General features: G+C 40.2%; 1 protein-coding gene across 2 annotated transcripts in view; it reads right to left on the bottom strand.

The window, feature by feature from the left end:
* The window catches only part of AEBP2 (AE binding protein 2), an 87,059-nt gene extending 64,473 nt beyond the window's left edge, over positions 1–22,586 (bottom strand). Inside the window, exons 1-2 of one of the 2 annotated variants that reach the window (XM_011975461.1) lie at positions 22,456–22,586; positions 281–488 (exon numbers count right to left, since the gene is read on the bottom strand). In XM_011975461.1, coding sequence (XP_011830851.1) covers positions 281–488; positions 22,456–22,502 — 255 coding nt within the window. In that variant the 5' untranslated portion in view covers positions 22,503–22,586. Of the gene's footprint in view, positions 1–280; positions 489–22,100; positions 22,248–22,455 lie in introns of those variants that run through there. The other variant, XM_011975462.1, reaches the window with a different exon arrangement.
* Positions 22,587–22,592: the final 6 nt, after the last annotated feature.

The raw sequence follows: 22,592 nt of genomic DNA, 5'->3' as shown, positions 1-22,592 counted from the left end.
CTGGAATACACTGTATTCATTTATAATACTGTCACCTACTATATTTTTAAAAGTCTAATTTCTTCAAAATAACGTATCTAAAAGCAAACTAAAATCCAACACATATCCTATTTTTATTTGATTCTATCAAGTATATGGGAAATAATTATTAAAAATTCACTTGAAAAAATTAAGCCTGTGTAAAAATAATCCCAAATTACTTTCAGCAAAAAAGCCTAACTAGCAATTATAATAAAACTACCGAAAACAGGGAGTGAAAAAAAGAAATGACAAAACCAACCCCTCCTCGCTGACCATCTACATGTATGGAACGGATGTGATCTGCCAGATCTGGGCTAGAGTTGAAGCAAGCCTGGCACTGGTCCCAACAACAATTATAGGCAATATTTTTGCTTGAAGAAGTAGTGCTTCCTTGTCCATTCATCATTGCTGGAGTTGAACGCCCACTGGAAATTGTGCTGTCTACATCCATTATAGTACTGCTTATGCTACAAAAGAAGAAAAAAGGCTGTGTTATTCCTAGAAATATACTAACATGAATATGATCTTATAAATACTTAATTAAGATTACCACTTGACATTCTGCTCCATGTGAGCAAAGCATAGTAACCATATTCTCCATTAGAAAACAACAATGCTTTGATATTAATTAGTTGGCAATGAAGTACAAATCAAGACAGAAACATGACAGTACCTCAAAATCAGATATGGAATAATTTAAGCAACTTTTGGCAGGCATGAACTCAATACTGTATCTTACAGAAAACAAACCACACCCACACCCACACACAGCTTATCACATCTCATCCCTTCCACAGTTCAAAGCAGCAAGAGAAAGTAAGAGTTTCCAGCTGTAAATAATACATAATCAAAGCATTATCTTTATGGCTCTGCAAATCACTTGTTGACCTGAAATCTCTTCTAATCATTAATCTGAAAATATAACTGCTGCCACATCCTACTCCCTTTTCATATCAAAGAATTGGGGAGATTTTGCAGTATTTTCCCTGCTAAATAAAAAAGCAGAAGAGAGAAAACTGGTCTCTGATTTTTCTAAAGTCCAAATAAAAAATCTTTTCCTGACCCTAAAATTTTATTTTATTTTTTTAACTCATCTCTAGCCATAAAAACAAGACTGAAAATGTCAATCAATTCCTTTTAATTTTTATTTACTAAAGTATTACATATGCTGGACATGGTGGATCACTCCTGCAATCCCAGCACTTTGGGAGGCCGAGGCGGGTAGATTACCTGAGGCCAGGAGTTCGAGACCAGCCTGCTCAACATGGTGAAACCCTATTGCTACTAAAAATACAAAAAATTAGCTGGGTGTGGTGGCAGGTGCCTGTAATCCCAGCTACTCGGGAGGCTGAGGCAGGAGAATCTCTTGAACCCGGGAGGTAGAGGTTGGAGTGAGTGGAGATCGCACCACTGTACTCCAGCCTGGTCAACAAGAGCAAAACTCTGTCTCAAAAAATAAAATTAAATAAAATTAAATAAAATAAAATTAAATTAAATTAAAGATCACGCCACTGCACTCCAGCCTGGTCAACAAGAGCAAAACTCTGTCTCAAAAAATAAAATAAAGTATTACATAGTAGTAACTCTTTTATTTAAAAAAATTATATTATTAGTGGTCAAAATGCTCAAAAATTCACAGCTTAATAAAATGTACCACACTTTTTCCTTAATTTTAAAAGCAATTCACTTATTTTCTTTTTTCAAAATCTTCTCAATAAATAAATTACATGAAAGTCACTTCAATCATAAGGGTCAAGAGGAAGAATGTTTTCAGACTAAATCTGTGAAAAGGTGTGTATCTGCTTGCAATTTAAGAAATAACACAAGTCAAGTTGTGAAAATTGTATTAACTTTAAAGAGGTATGCTTCCCTCCTGCCAAGTTTTTATCATGGAAAATTTCAAAGACACAAAATATAGCTAAATCTGAATTCAATTAACATTTTTACCATATTTGCTATCTGTAATCTGTTTCTCTGAATCATTTCAAAGTTGCAGGCATCATGACAGTCAATCACAGCACATACCTTCTTAAAAAAAAGAACATTCAGGCAGGTCACAGTGGCTCATGCCTATAATCCCAGCACTTTGGGAGACTGCAATGGACAGATCACAAGATCAGGAGATTGAGATCATCCTAGCTAACATGGTGAAACCCCGTCTCTACTAAAAATACAAAAAATTAGCCAGGCATGGTGGTATGTGCCTGCAGTCCCAGCTACTCCAGAGGCTGAGGCAGGAGAATGGCGTGAACCCAGGAGGCGGAGATTGTAGTGAGCAGAGATCGTGCCACTGCACTCGAGCCTGGGCGACACAGCTAGACTCCATCTCAAAAAAACAAAAAAAAAGAACATTCAGGCCAGGTGCGGGGGCTCACGCCTATAATCCCAGCACTCTGGGAGGCTGGGGTGGGTGAATCACAAGGTCAGGAGTTCAAGATCAGCCTGGTCAAGATGGTGAAACCACATCTCTACTAAAAATACAAAAATTAGCAGGGCGTGGTGGCGCATGCCTGTAATCCCAGCTACTCAGGAGGCTGAGGCAGAGAATTGCTTGAACCTGGGAGGAGGAGGTTGCAGTGAGCCAAGATAATACCACTGCACTCCAGCCTGGGTGACAGAGCGAGACTCCGTCTCAAAAACTAAAAAGAACATTCACCTATATACCAATACAACCTATTCACTCACACCGGAGAAAATTTACATGGATTTTGTTAGCTTAAGTAAACTTTATAATGATCTGTGTCTAACATCAAACATACCCACTGTGGGGGGTTAGGGGGATGTTAAGGCAGGATCCTCACCCCGTTGCCACGCCTATAGTGCGGTGGTGCTAACACGGCTCATTGCAGCCTTGACCTACCAGGCTCAAGTGATCCTCCTACCTCAGCCTCCTGAGTAGCCGGGCCTACAGGTGTGCACCACTATGGTCGACTAAATTTTTTAAATTTCTGTAAACACGAGGTCTCTTTATGTTGCCCAGGCTGGGCTCAAGCAATCCTCCTGCCTTGGCCTCTCAAAGTACTAGGACTACAGGCATAACCCACTGCACCCAGCTAATTTTTTTTTTTTTTTTGTAGAGGCGGAGTCTTGTATTGTAGCCCACGCTAGAAACATATCCATTTTTAAAAGCAGATATTTTTGTAGGATGCTTCAGATATGAAAAATGTCTTGGGTTTTCCTTTAAAGGATATTCCAGTATCTAAGCTCATCTAACTATCTACCTAGTTAGTTAAATACAATAAATATATATTTACCTGCCTAGTCAACATAAGATTCTAAATTGCATCTCTAAGGCTTCATTCTAAAACTCTGTAATCTCTGTAAAACTCTCAAATGTGAATCAGTTCTTGAATATCTGAATATGCATATATTGTTTGTTGTTGCAGGAGTAACCTTGGGTATGGTGGTTTTCTACACCGAAATACAAATTTTATTTAAACCCTAGAAATTTCAAGTTTCCCCTGGCCAGGCGGTGGCTCACACCTGTAACCTCAGCACTGTGGGAGGCCAAGGAGGGCGGATCACGAGGTCAGGAGATCAAGACGATCCTGACTGACACGGTAAAACCCCATCTCTACTAAAAATACAAAAAATTAGCCGGGCGTGGTGGCAGGCGCCTGTACTCCCAGCTACTCCGGAGGCTGCGGCAGGAGAATGGTGTGAACCCAGAAGGCGGAGCTTGCAGTGAGCCAAGAAAGCACCACTGCACTCCAGCCTGGACGACAGAGGGAGAAAATTTCAAGTTTCATGAGGCCCTTAATCCTGAAATGGTTACCTATTTTCCCTACCGCTTGCTTTATATATTTTAAAACATTCAACTATAAAGCACATACTTACATAAACCATACTAATTTAACTCTAAGGCAAATACTAATAATTCTAAGTGAACAACCAATCAGAACCAATTTATAAACAATCTCAGGAAAAGTAATAAAAACTCAATGAACTACCATGGAACAATCTGCAAGGTATAGTTAAGTAAAACAAACACAAGTGAAGGGTAGTAATGTTCCAATTTGCATACCTAAGTGGGGGAGGAAGACAGAGATATAGCTAGTCTCCAAGGGCACAGAAAGATAAATGAAACCTAGTGAATATATGGGAGAAGGGATGAGTGGGAGAGAAACTTATCTTTCACTGTATACACCCTTTTTATACCATTTCAACCATGTTGTACCTATACTGCTTTTATTAAAAAGTCCAAAATTAGTTGAAAACCAAATCAATTTTTTTAACTGGACAAAGTAAGGTTAAGAGAGATGTATATACCTGTGAAACATCATTATGGAATCTATCTACATAGTACTTCATGTACTTTTGCTCATTACCTTTACCAAAGAAAAGGAACCGTAAAAAAAAGTCCAAAATCTGGGAAGAGTAAGCATTGTTGAGTCTATGCGTGATATCACATACTTGAAACAATACTTCAAGTGCATGTAGCTCCTGATAAAGACAGCATAATACAAATGTTAAGAACATGAGCTTTGCCTACCACTGGGGACTAAGCTGTGAATACAATGGTAAACAAGGTGAGAGGCAGGTCCTGGGACACTCAAGACATCCCACACACAGAGTCTCCCTCAAGCTGATAAGGGCCAACAGAAGTTCTGCTTCACAACCCCTCTTAGGCTCCTCCCACTTCTACAAAATATCCAATCCTAAAACTCCAGGCTCCCTTTTGGCCCCACACCCATGCTGCCACCAGTGGTCCTCTCCATTCTCATGATGAAGGCAATAGACCTGATGCAACAGTAGAGGACAGAAAATACAAACGACAGGTAACTTCTGATTGTGACAGGACCCTGAGGTAGATAGGGATTTCACAGAAAGCAGTGCCTTTCCTCCTATAATACGTTACATAACAAGAGACAACTCACCTAAATTTACAGTATTTCCAGGACCATATAGATGTTAAATTTTTTCACATAGTTAATTCTCCTTTTCAATGAACATCTACTGATTTCATGAAACGTGAAGACCTATACAGCCTGATATTTGGAAGAATACCTAAGCCAGACAATACACTCACACTATGCAGATAGCTTAATCTAAAGCAGTATTTCTCAAACTTTCATGTATATATAAATCAAAGGGGCCCTTATTAACTGCAGATTCTGATTCAGTAGGTTTAGGGTAGGTCCTGAGATAAAGCATGTCTAACAAGTGCCCGCTTGATGCTGCTGTGACATTTTGAGTAGCAGGAACTGAAAAGATCTCTTTGACTAGCTTTTTTTTTTTTCCGCAATGGGGTTGCCGCCAGAACACAGGTGTCATGATAACTACCCCTAAAAGCCAAAACGGGAAAAGACTCATATCAACATTGATTGGACACGTAGATTCGGACAAGTTCACCACTACTCGCCATCTGAACTACAAATGTGGTAGCATCGACAAAAGCAGCACTGAAAAATCTGAGAAGGAGGCTGCTGAGATGGGAAAGTGCTCTTTCAAGTAGGCCTGGGTCTTGGATAAACTCAAAGCTGAGTGTGAATGTGGTATCACCATTGATATCTCCCTGCGGAAATTTGAGACCAGCAAGTACTACGTGAGTATCACCGATGCCCCAGAACACAGAGACTTCATCAAAAACATGATTACAGGGACATCTCAGGCTGACCGTGCTGTCCTGATTATTGCTGCTGGTGTTGGTGATTTGCAGCTGGTATCTCCAAGAATGGACAGACCTAGGAGCATGCCCTTCTAGCTTACACACTGGGGGTGAAACAACTCATTGTTAGTGTTAACAAAATGGATTCCACTGAGCCACCCTACAGCCAGAAGAGATATGAGGAAGCTGTTAAGGAAGTCAGCACTTACATTAAGAAAATTGGCTACAACCCCAACACAGCAGCATTTGTGCCAATTTCTGGCTGGAATGGTGACAACATGTGGGAGCCAAATGCTAACATGCCTTGGTTCAAGGGATGGAAAACCACTCGTAAGGATGGCAATACCAGTAGAACCACGCTGCTTGACGCTCTGGACTGCATCCTACCACCAACTCGTCCAACTAACAAGCCCCTTCGCCTGTCTCTCCAGGATGTCTACAGAAAGTGGTGGTATTGGTACTGTTCCTGTTGGCTGAGTGCAGACTGGTGTTCTCAAACCTGGTATGGTGGTCACCTTTGCTCCAGTCAATGTTACAACTGAAGTAAAATCTGTCGAAATGCACCATGAAGCTTTGAGGAAAGCTCTTCCTGGGGACAATGTGGGCTTCAATGTCAAGAATGTGTCTGTCAAGGATGTTCATCACAGCAACGATGCTGGTGACAGCAAAAACGACCCACCAATGGAAGCAGCTGGCTTCCCTGCTCAGGGGATTATCCTGAACCATCCAGGCCAAATAAGTGCTGGCTATGCCCCTGTACTGGACTGCCACACAGCTCACACTGCATGCAAGTTTGCCAAGCTGAAGGAAAAGATTGATCGCCGTTCTGGTGAAAAGCTGGAAGATGGCCCTAACTTCTTGAACTCTGGTGATGCTGCCATTGTTGATATGGTTTCTGGCAAGCCCACGTATGTTGAGTGCTTCTCAGACTATCCACCTCTGGGTCACTTTGCTGTTCGTGGTATGAGACAGACTGTTGTGGTAGATGTCATCAAAGCAGTGAACAAGAAGGCTGCTGGAGCTGGCAAGGTCACCAAATCTGCCCAGAAAGCTCAAAAGGTTAAATGAATATTATCCCTAATATCTGCCACCCTGGTCTTAATCAGTGGTGGAAGAACAGTCCCAGAACTGTTTTGTTTCAATTGGCCACTTAAGTTTAGTAGTAAAAGACTGGTTATAACAATGCATCGTAAAACCTTCAGAGGAAAGGAGAATGTTTTGTGGACCACTTTGGTTTTCTTTTTTGCAAGTGGCAGTTTTAAGTTATTAGTTTTTAAAATCAGTACCTTTTAATGGAAACAACTTGACCAAAAATTTGTCATGGAATTTTGAGACCCATTAAAAAAGTTTAATGAGAAAAAAAAAAAATCTCTAACGACTAGTATCGTTACCCAACTGAAACTGACCAAACCATCTAAGAAATTGTTTCATACGGTAAAATGGTAAACCGAATTTTTAAGTTTAAAAAACACGTACACACACGTTGTTAGAGATGCCAGTAGAATATTTAGGGAGCAACCTGAGATATTTTCAACATCAACAACATTCTCTTTTCCTCTTTTGCCTTAGTTTAGAAACTATCTAGCAGACCAGTTTTCCACCCAACAGCTAGAGCAACCAACTGCATGATTTTATAAAAACAGTTTCCTTTGGAAATTCGAAGACTGTCTCACTCATACATCCAGAACAGCCCCATCTTTGAGACTCAAATTACTTCCAGGCAAGTATCTGCTTGGTGGACGTGACCAGGGCTGATTCTGAATGTTGCCAATACTGAGAAAGTTATAAAGATCAGTTTGCTAAATGCTAAGGTGCATGAGCATAGGAAACAATACATGGATGCTTATGTTACCATGACTGAGAAGGACAAAACTATGATCTTAAAGTAACTGAGAAAAGTTCACTAATATGGTTTCTGATTACACACTGCAAATAATCTTTAAGAAACTACCGCTTCCCAAGTGTTGTCTCATTACCAAATAGCAACACATTTTCTTAAAGGGCTATTGAAATAGGACTTCTGCCAGGTGCAGTGGCTCATGCCTACAATCCCAGCAACTTGGGAGGCTGGGGCGGGAGGATTTCTAGAGGCTGGAACTTCAAGAGCAACCTGGGCAACATAACAAGAGCCTGTCTCTAAAAAAAAAAAAAGGAAAAATTAGCTGGGCATGTTGGTACGTGCCTGTAATCCCAGCTACACAGGAGGCTAAGGTGGGAGGATTGCTAGAAGTCCGAGGCCGCAGGGAGCTATGATTGTGCCACTGCACTCCAGCCTGGATGACAGAGCAAGATTCTATCTCAAAAAAAAAAAACAACAAAAATCTGAGAACCACCAAAGCTTGAGCATCTCCCTAAAACAGATCAAAAGAATATGTTTCTAAACGGGAATACTTTTATTTTATTCTGAGGTTAACTGATGAATTTGAAATTCAGTCTGAGGTCAAATGGATAGGGGCAAGCCTTATTGGCAGTCCTCTTTTCAGTTCTATGAGCAAATTTATTTGTGTTGTAGATTTTCCTTGGTAATTTTGGGTCATTCTCCCCCCTCCACCCAGCTGTCATACCTTTAGTGAGGTCTAGCCTACTGAAATGTCCAACTTTATTTTTTTTAGCATACGTGCCACCAAAACAAACACTGAAATGTCTAACTTTAAAGGAAGGTAGAGGACAAGGACTTGAAGGATTGAGAGTGTATAACCTGAAATCAAGAATAATTTATTGACATTCAAAAAAACTAAAATCTACGAATTTCAGAATTTTCTACATCACTGAATAAAAAGGCTACGGCTCTGCTGCACTGGTGTTTCTACCACCCTAATTTACGCCTTCACTTCTTCATTTACATAAAATCATGCCTGCAAATCATATACCTTATACCTTAACCAATTAAAGGCCTTTCCCCACAATTACTTTGTGAATCGTCCCTTCACTTACAGGTCTAGACAAGTGTGTGTGTGTGGGGGTAACAATTACAAGTTGACATAAAACAGTATTAAGAGTCTCAGTGTGAAGTTCTAGTCACTTTTGCATTTGTGACAGGAAGTAAAAACAATTAAAGTCATTAAGCAATGTTGTCTTCCAAATAAAATGTCCTTACTACTAATCCCTGTTCCTAAATCAGTAGAACTAATGTGGTCAGCGCAGTTGCTCGCACCTGTTAATCCCAGCACTTTGAGAGGCAGAGGCGGCAAACGAATTGAGCTCCGGAATTGGAGATCAGCCTGGCAACATGACAAGACCCCACCCCTATTTTTAAAAAAGAACAAACTAAGATACACATGGAGACTGTCCACATCTCCAAATCAGATTTGCAGGACCAAGCAGCCAAAACAGAATAAAAATATAAATTGGGGGCCAGGCACGGTGGATCAAGACTGTAATCCCAGCACTTTGGGAGGCCGAGGTGGGGTAAATCACTGGAGCCGCGGAGGTGCAGTTTGCAGTGAGCTGTGATCCCACCTCCACCGCACTCCAGCCCCGGTGACAGAGCAAGACTGTCTCAAAAAACAAAGAAAGAAAGAAATTGGATGCTAAAACTGACATAAACATGTATCATCCACAAATATCCACTTCAAATTTAAATTCATTTGTTCGGGTGAGGTGGCTCACGCCTATAATCCCAGCACTTTGAGAGGCCAAGGCGGGTGGATCACCTGAGGTCAGGAGTTTGAGACCAGCCTGGCCAACATGGCAAAACTCCATCTCTACTAAAAATATAAAAATTAGCCGGGCATGGTGTCACATGCCTGTAATCCCAGCTACTCAGGAGGCTGAGGCAGAATCATTTGAACCCAGGAAGCGGAGGTTGCAGTGAGCTGAGACTGATCGAGCCACTGCACTCAGCCTGAGAAAAAGAGCAAGACTCCTCAAAAAACAACAACAACAACAACAACAACAAAAAAAAAATATATATATATAGATCAGGCACAGTGGCTCATGCCTATAATCCCAACACGCTGGGAGGCCAAGGTGAGAGGACTGCTTGAGGCCACAAGTTCGAGACCAGACTGGGCAACATGACAAGACCCCATCTCTACAAAAAAACTTTTAAAAAGGAACGTTAAGTCTATATAGTTTTTCAAAACCTATTTATCCAACTAGGTAAACATTACAACAATACAAAGGAAATCCTATTCTAATCATATTAACAGGTAAACTATCATTCAGTTAACAGGTGACATTCCTTTCATCTATAAAACTGCCACTTATACTAGAAAAATTACACTATGTCTCTCCCGCCCTTATAATCAATTTCTTAAAGGGTAAAATTCAAAACATTGCAAAAACATTTAAGAATCCCCTATATCTTAAGAACTCTGAAATTGTACACCTAATGCACAATTCTAAGAGTAAAAATTCTTTACTTGAGTTACCATTTCTCATCTCCATTCATTGAAACAGATTATAATTATTTGCCCTAATATTTATTCTAAGCTTGACAAAGGGATTAAAAGCTAAAACAACCAAATGAAACAAACATGTACTTCAAGAAGACCATGAACAACAACAAAAAAAAAGAAAAAGAAAACCGTGAACAACCTTGCCTCTTACAGGTTATGACTATTAACGAAAAAAAGCAGTTATGTAACCTACTATATAAAATAGCAAAAGGCACTCTAAATCGTGTTTCCACTTTTTATATTAACAGCTAACACTGAGCATTTGCTATATATCCTGAATTGTTCTATGTGCTTGTGTCAGATTGTTGTTTTTTTGTTTTTTTGTTTTTTTTTTTGAGACAGAATCTTGCTCTGTTGCCCAGGCTGGAGTGCAGTGGCGCAATCTCGGCTCACTGCAAGCTCTGCCGCCCGGGTTCATGCCATTCTCCTGCCTCAGCCTCCTGAGTAGCTGGGACTACAGGCGCCTGCCACCATGCCCGGCTAATTTTTTGTATTTTAGTAGAGATGGGGTTTCACCGTGTTAGCCAGGATGGTCTCGATCTCCTGACCTCGTGATCCGCCCATCTCGACCTCCCAAAGTGCTGGGATTACAGGCGTGAGCCACCGCGCCTGGCCTCAGATTGTATTTTTTTTAAAGATGGCCACTTTTGGCCAGCAGCAGTGGCTCTTGCCTGTAATCCCAGCACTTTGGGAGGTTGAGGCAGACACATCACTTGAACCCAGGAGTTCAAGACCAGTCTGGGTAATATGGTGAAACTCCATCTCAATAAAAAATAAAAATCCCAGCACTTTGGGAGTCTGAGGTGGGTGGAACACCTGAGATCAGGAGTTCGAGACCAGCCTGGTCAACATGGTGAAACCCTACCTCTACTAAAAATACAAAAATTAGCTGGGTGTGGTGGAGTATACCTGTAATCCCAGCTACTTAGGAGGCTGAGGCGGGAGGATCGCTTAAACCCGGGAGGTGGAGGTACAGTGAACCAAGATTGTGCCACTGCACTCCCATCTGGATGACAGAGCAAGAATTTATCTCAAAAATAAATAAATAAAATAAAAGATGGCCACTTTTAGGCCAGGTGCAGTGATGCACAACTGTAGTCCCAGCTACTCAGGAGGCTAAAGTGGTAGGACGGCTTGAGTATCAGAGCTCAACATTGCAGTATGCCATGATTGTGCCTGTGAAGAGCCACTGCACTCCAGCCTGGTCAACCCAGCAGGCGAGACCTTGTCTCTCAAAAATAAAAAAAAATTAAAAGATGGTCACTTTTGAAAGACCCCATCCTTATTCCTCTTCTTATTACACAGCACTAATAGGTGTTGTCTGTATTACCTCCCCTTGAATTTGATGAGGCCTAAGACTTCTGCAGAAGTGATGTTGCCAGACTTCCAAGGCTAAGTCAAAAGGGAATACAGTTTCAGCCTGGCTCGCTCTTGGAACACTCAGCTTGGGGGTCCTCAACTACCATTTAAGAAATCTGGCTCCCCTGAAGCCGCAAAGTTGAAGAGATCCTGTGAAGAACATACACAGAGCTAGAGAGGGATGCCTGAGAAGCCCCAGCTGTTTCTGAGTCCCAGCTGTTTTGAGTCTTCCCAGCCCAGGCACCAGACATGTGACAGATACATGACATGAGTCAGTGGGTATTCTGATTCTAGTCCCTAGTCTTTAAGCTGCTTCCACAAGCTGATACCTAGTAGAGCAGAAATGAGCTGACCCTGCAGAACCCGGCCCAAATCACTGATTCGTAAGTTAAATAAATGCTGTAGTTTTAAACCACTAAATGCTGGAAAAGGGCTGCCAGGCAGCCGAAATAACTGGAACAATGTTCGATGTGTATTAACTCTGTAATGCTCACAACTCTAATAAACTGTTATTCATATCCTTTTCTTTCAGATAAACTAAGATTTGCCCATAGTCAAACAAGTGCAAAACAGTAATGCCAAAAAAACTGTCATACTACTATACATTCAAAGGAGAAACTTGAATGAATTGATTTAAGAAATAACTGAAATACAGCCTATAGTATACATCAAAATGGCACTAATACTTCTTTAGTGCAACTAAAAAAAAGACATATTTTTTCTTTTCTTTCATTTTCTTTTTTTTTTTTTTTTTTTTGAGACAGTGTCTCACTCTGTCGCTCTGTACAGTGGCACAATCATAGTTCACTGGAGCCTCAACTTCCCAGGTTCAAGTGATCCTCCCACCTGAGTAGCTGGGACTACAAGCATGCACCACTATATCTGGCTGTTTTCTTTCTTTTTTTTTTTTTTTTTTTTTTTTTTTGGTAGAGATGGGATCTCACTATGTTGCTTACGCCGGTCTCAAACTCCTGGGTTGAAACTATCCTCCCTCCTCAGCCTCCCAAAATGCTGAGATTACAGGCATGAGTCACTGTGCCAGGCTGACATTTTCATCTAGTATGCAAAACTTTCATCTAGTGTAGCACACAAGCAAAAGTTCTTTGGTTTTGTACATTCATAGTGCATAATACAAAAGATATTTAACATCTACATAAAATTTGACCCATTCAGGCAGACAGTTTTACTAACAAGATAAACTATTAAATTTTGATTCCCACAAGTCAATTAGCTTCATAAAAATTCAAGGTCAGTCATAGAAAGCAATACTGAGGGTACAAAGAAATTGTCCCAAATTTAGAACTTAGGTCACTGAAACAGATTTGAGCCTAACAATGACAACATCAAATCCAACTCCAAACATTCCTTCCCAAGGCAATGGGGTAGTCACTTTTTCTATTTACGAAGGACAAAGAGCAAATTATAAAACTGGTCTTAAACAGGATTAAGGAATTTAGACACAACAGATTCTATAAGGCCACCTGATTTTGCTTTCAAAACTGCGGTGGTGCTGTAGGCTTTTTGGTCTATAAACTCAAACAATTAGGAAAAAAAAAGTAAAGACAAGTGCCTATATTATTACATGTGTTTCATGTGTGTGTTACAAATAAGTCAAATTTCCCTAAGGCCCTTCCTATTCATCTAAGGTGGAAGGAATTCTGCTCCCACATGATCCAGTTAATTTGTACTGTCACCTATAAACTTCTATTCAGAGTAAACTCCCAAACCTAGTTAGCGCCTTGCACACAGTAAATGCTCATCATTTTTAGCAAAAAACTTAAGTAGTATTTTTTAAGGCAAGTAAAATATATGGCTTTGTCACACTAAAATAATTCAAAAAAAAAAATTAACTGGAAGCACACTAAAAATCATTAGCCAAAACCAAGATATTATCACTATCATTACAAGCTATTATCACTGTAATTTAAAAAGCTAGAATGAATTTTTATCATCAAGAAAAAGACTACTTTCTATCCTCACAATTATTTCTCTGGTTAAAGACAAACGATTTTTTTTTTCCTGAAGACCCAGCAGCATTCATTAAATTGGCCAAAAGGGACTTTATGCAACAATGATGAAATATAGTCTATGGAAAACAAGTAGGCTACATTCTTTTATCACACTATGCACTGAGCACATTACTTTAAATTTGTCCTATCAAATCTATCACCCTTTAAGATTACTTCACCCACATTTTTCATCCAGCTTAAAGTATCAGCCAGCCATTGATATCTTTACAAACACTAGAAACATTCCACTTCAACACAATTACACTAAGGAAGTTATCTTTACCTTTTTACAAACATTTCCAGAGAAATGTATATACACAAAGATGGTATGTTTAAAAAAAGAATCCACTATGAAGAACACTCATTTAATAAAGAAGCAATTACATTTGAAGGTTTAATTAGTATTAAATCATAAAAAGAACTTTACTAAGGAAATTCTGAGGAAAAACATCAGATAACTTCAGTATACATTTCTGACAAGAATGACTACTGTCATTCTTGACTCAACACCTCAAAACACATGTTGAAGTAACAATTTCCGAGATTAATTTAAAACACTAAAACTATAGCCAATTCATCTACTCTTTGTACTTTAAAAAATATTTACGAAAAGTAATGATAGCCAGGTGTGGTGGCTCACATCTGTAATCCCTGCACTTTGGGAGGCCAAGGTGGGAGGACTGCTTGAGCTCAGGGGTTCGAGACCAGCCTGGGCAACACAGGGAGACCCCATCTGTACAAAAAATGAAAAAATTAGCTGGGCATGGTAGTGCATGCCTGTAGCTCCAGCTATCTGGAAGGCTGAGGCAGGAGAGTCACTTGGGTCCAGGAGTTTAAGACTGCAGTGAGCTGTGATGGTACCACTGCACTCCAGCATGAGTGACAGAGCAAGACCCTGTCTCGAAGTACAAACAAAACAAAAACAACTGTTCTCTTTTTCTTTCATCAGCCACACTAATGAAACTGAGAAAGAAATATGTAATCAGGTATTTCCACATTCAGTTGAATTCAACCAATTACTGAGAATGAATACAGGTAACAACATACTAAGTGAGTGCAGAAGGCAAGTTCTGCAAGTATAAATGAGACCTCATCTTTACTTTTTTTTTTTTGAGATGGGAGTCTTGCTCTGTTGCCCAGGCTGAAGTGCAATGGCACGATCTCAGATCACTGCAACCTCCACCTCCCAGGTTCAAACTATTCTCCTGCCTCAGCCCCCCGAGTAGCTGGGATTACAGGCATGCGCCTAATTTTTGTATTTTTATTATGGGTGTGAGCCACCATGTCCGGCCGGATCTTTACTTTTAAAATGTTATAGCCTAGAGGAAATAAACACAAATGGATATTTCAATACAACGCCATAAATATGAAGTAGAAATATGATGACTTCTGGCCAAGAACGGTTGCTCATGCCTGTAATCCCAGCACTTTGGGAGGCCAAGGAGTTGAAAACCAGTCTTGGCAACATAGCAAGACCTAATCTCTATTTTCAAAAATAAAAAAAAAAATTTTTAAGAAATATGGTGACTTTTAAACCCAAAAGAACCTACCTAAAATATCCTTGAGATCTTGGATATAACGAAGCCACACACGGCAATATTCCGAGTTTGTCTAAAGAAGATAATACATTACCTATTTGTTTAACTGTATTTAAAGTACTTGCCAACCCTACAGCAGTACCCTCACATTTGAGCTCCAAATTACTTTATACTGTTTTGTCAAAAACCCTCATTTTTAAGAAAAAGAATCAATCTGAGCTTCACAGAAATGAATGATTTGCCACATTTCCTGACGGCAATAAAGTCAAGACTACAATACTGATCACTTATCCTCAGCTGGAGTATTCTTTCCACTTCACCTTCTCTGCATGAGAAATGGGGATATAAATGACTCTATGAAGTAAATACATAACCCCTTTGCATGTCATCTCACTTAATCCTAGCACTACTCCTATTTTACAGATAAAGGAGCAACTTCTGAGAAGTTAGATTACATCCATGCTCTTTCACTACTCAATGTTCCTTTAGTTATTCTAGTGACAGTTGTATCTGGAAAAACGATGCAAACTATTGTTCAAATTAAATCCTCAAGAAAACGTATTCAGAAATAAATAACATTTACATAGCCAGGTGCTACAGATAAAGTGCCAATCAAGACAGGCATGGTTTTTCTTCTCAGGGAGCACACAACCCAGCAGCGGAGATAAATGGTAAACAATTACCCATATTGGGGTGAGGGTAATAAAGAACTCGGAATGTTGACAATACATCTAACAAGGAACCAGCCTGTTCGAGGTAAGACTTGAATGTGAACTAGGGAGTTACACAGCCAGAAAGTGAAGAGAATAAAAAGAATTTTTATTCTCCTGAACATGCTATGCTCATTCCTGCCTATATGTTTCAGTTAGGCTTTCTAGAATTCTCTCATCATTTACCCAAGCCTAAAATCTGTCCCCCTTCCCACACAAAATCCTTAGTCACTGACTATACAACACGTTCCAACTCTACTTTTTTTGCTTTGTTATTTTTGAGTGTGCTTGAGAGAGTCTTGCTCTGTCACCCAGGTTTGACTACAGTGGCACGATCATAGCTCTTTGCAGCCTCAGACTCCTGGGCCCAAGTGATCCTCCTGCCTCAGCCTTTGAAGTAGCTGGGACGGAGTCTCGCTCTGTCATCCAGGCTGAAGTGCAGTGGTGCGAACTCTGCTCACTCACTGCCAGCTCCGCCTTCTGGGTTCACGCCATTCTCCTGCCTCAGCCTCCCAAGTAGCTGGGACTACAGATGCCTGTCACCACGCCCGGCTAATTTTTTTCTGTATTTTTAGTAGAGACGGGGTTTCACCGTGTTAGCCAAGATGGTCTTGATCTCCTGACCTCGTGATCCGCCTACCTTGGACTCCCAAAGCGCTGGGATTACAGGCGTGAGCCACCATGCCCAGCCTGTAGATAGGATCTTGTCATGTTGTCCTGGCTGGTCTCGAACTCCTAGGCTCAAGGGATCCTCCCACCTTAGCCTTCCAAAGTGCAGGAATGACAGGTGTGAGTAACCATACCTGCCTCCAGTTTTAATTTGAATGCACCATGTTGCAATTTACAGAAAAAACAAAATACAATAATCTCTTTAGCCTGCTCTTTAAACACTAAATATCCGAGGAGATACCATCACATTTCTTATCACTAAATGGGGTGCAATGGGTCTTAGTTTTTAAGACCAATATAATTATTACTTTCACAAATGCAAACTATTCATCATAAAAATAAATTAATCATGGATTAGACCACTGCTATGCATTGCCATTACTAGAAAACTTATTCCAAAACTTTTTACCAATAGATAACAGGCATGCTCATTTCAGCAGCACACATGATAAACTTGGAACAATACAGAGAAAATTAGCATGGCCCTGCACAAGGATGACACGCAAATTCATGAAGCATTCCATTTCTTTTCTAATTGTTTTTAATATGTACGTGCAGCTAGTTATTGCCTAAAAAAAAAAACTAGTTATCTTTTTTTATAACTAGCTGCACATACATATTAAAAACAATTTAAAATGAAGGCTTTTAGGCCCACCACAGAACAGTCACAGAAAACTGATTAAAATGTACATGCTGTAATCAAATATTTTAGTCTACCATATCCTTTTGCAAATTTCTGCAACACTCATTTGCAGACTCTTGCCATACATCTAACACCTGATTGATACAGTACTTTTGGGCATTCCAGATCATATAGCACTTCATAATAATAGACATTGCTAGCTACTATCAATTCATTTGTGCAGTGATTCTCTCTGCCACTCATGAGGTAAGGGCTTCGTTTTATACCCTGCTGCATCCCCAGCATCTAGAAGAGTATCTGGCATGAGGCCGGACACGGTGGCTCACGCCTGTAATCTCAGCACTTTGGGAGGCCGAGGCAAGCGGATTATTTGAGGTCAAGAGTTCAAAATCAGCCTGGCCAACAAGGTGAAAACCTCTCTACTAAAAATACAAAAAAAAAAAAAAAAATAGCAGGGCACAGTGGCATGTGCCTGTAATCCAGCTACTCAGGAGGCTGGGCAGGAGAACTGCTTGAACCCGGGAGGCAGAGGCTGCATTGGGCTGTCACCCAGGCTGCAGTGAGCCAAGATCGCATCACTTCACTCCAGCTTGGGTGACAGAGTGAGACCCTATATCAAAACAAATAAAGCACCTGTCACGTAACAGGGATTCCATATACATCTGCAGAATATACCCATCACATAGTAAACACTTAATAAATGTGTACCAAATACTCTACAAGTAATTCACATAGCAATCATACAGGATAGGAACCATTATTGTCCCCCTTTCACAGACCTGAAGTAGCAAGACTTTAAATAAATACTACTGTTGGGCCATGTGCCTGTGGTCCCAGCCACTTGCGAGGCAGAGGTTGCAGTGAGCTGAGATCGCGCCACTGCACTCCAGCCTGGGTGACAGAGCAAGACTCTGTCTCAAAATAAACAAATAAATGCATACATACATACTACTGTTGGTATTTTCAATTTAATGCTAGTAATTAATGGAGTATTCACCACACCCAAGACATGTTAGGTACTTACAAAGATCCTAAAAAAGCAAAAATGTCCCTGCCCTCCAAAATACCATTCTACAACAGAAAAGATGCACACATTCAAGCAACGTGGATGGATTCTTCAAAACAGTTCACAGCACTCTTTAACAAATTATTTCACTTAAACCACGAAACAACACTTCAGAGTAATACCTAACTTTGTTTTGTAGTTGAGGAACTAAAGTTCAAAGATACTACTCAAACATCGAAATATAGGTAGTAATATTAAGATTTAGGCCAGGTGTGGTGGCTCATGCTCAGGCTGGTCTCAAACTCCTGACCTCATGTGATTTGCCCTCCTCGGCCTCCCGAAATGCTGGGATCACAGGTGTGAGCCACATGCCTGGACAAGAGTACTTTCATATATTAACTGATTCAATAGTTAGTATTAATTTGTAAACTAATTCCACGGGCATTTTAAATATTAAAATTCCATTTAAAAGCTAATTTACTACCTGAAATTGAGACTGTCTTCTATTTTCTTGGCATTAACTTTTTTAGCATAAATACACGTTCAGTAACAAGTGTTGACATTTGATCATTTGTTGGATGACTCATTCATTCAACTATATTTTAAACTATTTTTACATGATACTGCGTTGGAAGAATGAAAATAAAATTATGTTTAAAAATTTTATTATTTTTGTTTTTAAGTTACCATAGCCTCTGAAATTAACCTAAGAGCGTAACTTTTTAAAAAGCACCTCAGTTTCACTGAAGAGAAAAAAAGTTCAAAGTAAAAAAAAAAAAAAAAAAAAAAAAGCTAGGTTTTAGTAGTTTCACATAGCTAAATACTTCTCCCTACTATCTTTAAAACCAAAACACTTCTCCCTCCTATCTTTATAATCAGAGTAAAAATAAAATTACATAAAATTTCAAGATTTTGTAAATTTACCAAAATAAACACGCTATAAACTTACACTGGTTTTGAATAACTTTCTCCTGGGGGGAGAAAAATCAACTTTTTGTACTAAGTGGTATTTAATCATTTCATAAATTAGTCACTTTTTACCACAAAACCTTCCAACACCATAAATGACATCTCAGGTCACAACCTCTAATATCTATGTCTTTATACTTAATTATCTTTTTTTGAGATGGAGTCTTGCTCTGTCACCCAGGCTGGAGTACAGTGGTACAATCTCAGTTCACTGTAACCTCCGCCTCCCAGGTTCAAGCAATTTTCCTGCCCCAGCCTCCTGAATAGCTGGGATTACATGCCTGCATCACCACGCCTGGCTTATTTATTTGTATTTTTAGTAGAGATGGGGTTTCACCATGTTGTCCAGGCTGGTCTTGGAATTCCTTGACCTCATGGAATTCCTTGACCTCAAATGATCCACCAGCCTCGGCCTCCCAAAGCGCTGGAATTACAGGGGTGAGCCACCATGCCCAGCCTAATTATCTTTTTAAAAGTAACACTTAAGATATTTAACATGGCCTGCGGTGGTGGCTCACTCCCGTAATCCCAGCACTTTGGAAGTCCGAGGTGGGAGGATCATCTGTGGTCAGGAGTTCGAGACTAGCCTGGCCAACATGGTGAAACCTCATCTCTACTAAAAATAAAAAATTAGCCAGAGGTGGTAGCACTCACCTGTAATCCCAGTTACTCAGGAGGCTGAGGTAGGAGAATCGCTTGAACCCACGAGGCAGAGGCTGCAGTGAGCCGAGATTGTGCCACTGCACTCCAGTCTGGGTGACAGAGTGAGACTCCGTCTCAAAAAAAAAAAAAAAAGAAAAAGATATTTAACAAAGATGTTCAACAAATTCTATGGCATATCAGATAAACTAAAAAGTATAATGTAATCAAAACAATAGGAAGGTAAATGGGCATTATGATAATGGAATCCTTGTAATAGGAATGCCTAAAAATGTCATAGAGCACTTTAAAACTAAGATTATCCTTCCATTAGTTACAAAAATGAAGTTTTCTTACCATGATATCAATCTATAAAATCCACAGATTGATGTAATCTACAGTAATTTATAATAATTATAGATCCTTTCCAAACTCAAAATAACTGGGAGAAAAATCTCAAAGGCAACAAAGAGGTGTTTCAGAATTAAGATTATTAAGACCACAAGTCAGTTTCACTAGTAAGACTACTTCATACAAGTGACAAATCTATTACCCTGAAATGGTAACATTAAAACAGTATTTTGTAGTCTCTAAAATTAAGCATTAAGAAAACCAAGTTTGCTTGGTTATCAAGTTTTAACTTCAGTTGGATTTGACAGCCATATTTTACTTCTTATTCTGAAATAAGACGTAAAAATTATATACTCAAGTAAATATCTCACAAATGTCAAATAAAAGCCAAAATTCCACTTCTTAAATGTACTTAACCAATAATTCATTTGTCTCCTGAAGTGATGTAGTAAATAGAAACTAACTAAAAACAAAACTCTGACACATATCATCACTTGGTTTTTTTGAGACAGAGTCTCGCTCTGTCGCCCAGGCTGCAGTGCAGTGGTACCATCTCGGCTCACTGCAACCTCTGCCTCCTGGGTTCAAGTGATTCTCCTGCCTCAGCCTCCCGAGTAGCTGGGACCACAGACGCATGCCACCACTCTCGGATAATTTTTGTATTTTTAACGTAGGTAAGGTTTCACTGTGTTGGCCAGGCTGATCTCAAACTCCCGACTCAGGTGATCCGCCCACCTCGGCCTCCCAAAGTGCCAGGGTTACAGGCGTGAGCCACTGCGCCCGGGCTCCACTTATTTAAGGTGAATTATTCTAACTCTTAAGTGGAAGTAACAGGGGACTTGAGAACCTTTGTTCATATGCAGCCCACCATTTCCATGCTGTATTTACTGTCCTGAGTAAGACACTCAACTTGCTGCTTCATCTGTTAAACCAAAGTCAAAATAATACCTATCTTGCACCAAAGTTGTGGGAAAGAAATGGAAGACATCGAATTTGTACAGTGGTAGGCAAGTATACGTGTATACTGGGTAAATGAAAAACGCTGATTTTATAAACTAATGTCAACTTTCAGATATGTAATGGTATTAGAGGAGAATAAAATGGTAAAAATAGCACATGCTTCATTGTGCAGTTTACATCAATTTTTAATTTTCTTGAAGACATTCTCCTTCCTACTCATGCCTACACAGTTCAACACAATTTTCCTAAGGTTTGTACAGTCTACTTTACCCCAAGATACTTTCTTAACTAGACGTTAATGTCAAACAGAATCTAATGCTAGATTTTCAAAATCTCCAGGACTCTGTCTTACTTGTAGCATTAAATACTAAGGTGTTCGTTTTTAATCAATTAATCGGAATTCCTAGAACTTCAGAATATTAAACTCTTAAATGAAAATCACTACCGACCACTAAATTTTCCATTGCTATACTTTTCTGGGGAGCATGTTTAAAGAAAAAAAATCTTATTGATTGTCAAAACATAAGCAGATGGTCAAAATAAATGCTAATACACTTTAGAAGTGGCATAATACGCATGACGTGATTCTCGTTTTTTTAAAAGTACACTAAAAACCAACCCAAACAGACCAAAAGTAATGACAGGACAACTGAAACATATACTATCACACTTTTTAAATGTTCTGAAAAAAATGCGCATTTTTGTCACTCTCCAGTTACTTCTAACAAGCTTTAGAAAAATACTCATTCCTTCCGAGACCTCTCCAATATATGACTTTAAATATTATCATGTATCATGACTCTCACATTGAAGCATTACTATAAAGCCGCAAACTACGTTGCACCTTCCAGACTGTATTTTGTTACGATTCCAACTCTCTGATTCCGCAAAGTTATCTTAAAAGGCCATCAATTCACTATTCTTTTCCACAACCATTTATACGTGTTTTAAACTTTTTCCCAGATATGCTCCCAAAACAGAAAAGATTCTTAAAATCACGTTGGAGACCACATGACTGACTACAAATGAAGGATTTGGAAAGCAATGATTTAATACAAAAGAACAATCCTTTTTTGTTTAAGTAGAGAAAAGTGATAGCTGGGGTCTCCCCCCTGGACAAGGAAGTTCTGGTAAATCCAGGCGAGACCAGCCATATTGGAAACACTTGTCAATTATAGTTCTGACAAGTGTTCCCGAACACGGTTGGATGAAGCTAACCTTGAGTACCGACGTGTGTACGTCAAGGCCCTCTTCTGCTCCGCCAGAGGATCTGGGCCCGTTTGGGGACTGTTTCCGAGTTAGAGCCGTCCTGAGGTCCGTGAGGAGCGAAGCGCCGAGGGGAAAGAGGGCGGGGAAAGGAGAGTTGGGGGGGAACGGTTTGAGTTGGAAGCCGCGATGCGCTGCGAGAGGGGCGCGGCGGCGGCGGCGAGAGATTTCCGAGTTGAGAGCCTGGGGGAGGGGCCGAGGATTCGGGGAGCAGGGGGATCGCGGCAAAAAGTCGCCTTGGTCCCCCTTTGAGGGGCTCGGGAGTTCAAGAGGAGGAAGGGAAAGGGAAACGCTTCAGAGCACTGACCTGTCCTCCGAGTCCATGCGGCTCAGGGGTTCCCCATCCGACGACATCTCCAAGCTGCCTCGCCGGCCCCCGGAGGTCGCGCTGCTTCCGCCTCCCCCAGTCCCGTAGCCCTCGTCGCCGCCGCTGGAGACGACGCT

This window comes from Mandrillus leucophaeus, unplaced genomic scaffold (assembly GCF_000951045.1).
Source record: "Mandrillus leucophaeus isolate KB7577 unplaced genomic scaffold, Mleu.le_1.0 Scaffold156, whole genome shotgun sequence".
NCBI classification, from domain to species: domain Eukaryota; kingdom Metazoa; phylum Chordata; class Mammalia; order Primates; family Cercopithecidae; genus Mandrillus; species Mandrillus leucophaeus.
The sequence above is the reverse complement of the archived record's forward strand: the minus strand, read 5'-3'. Positions and strand labels throughout refer to the sequence as shown.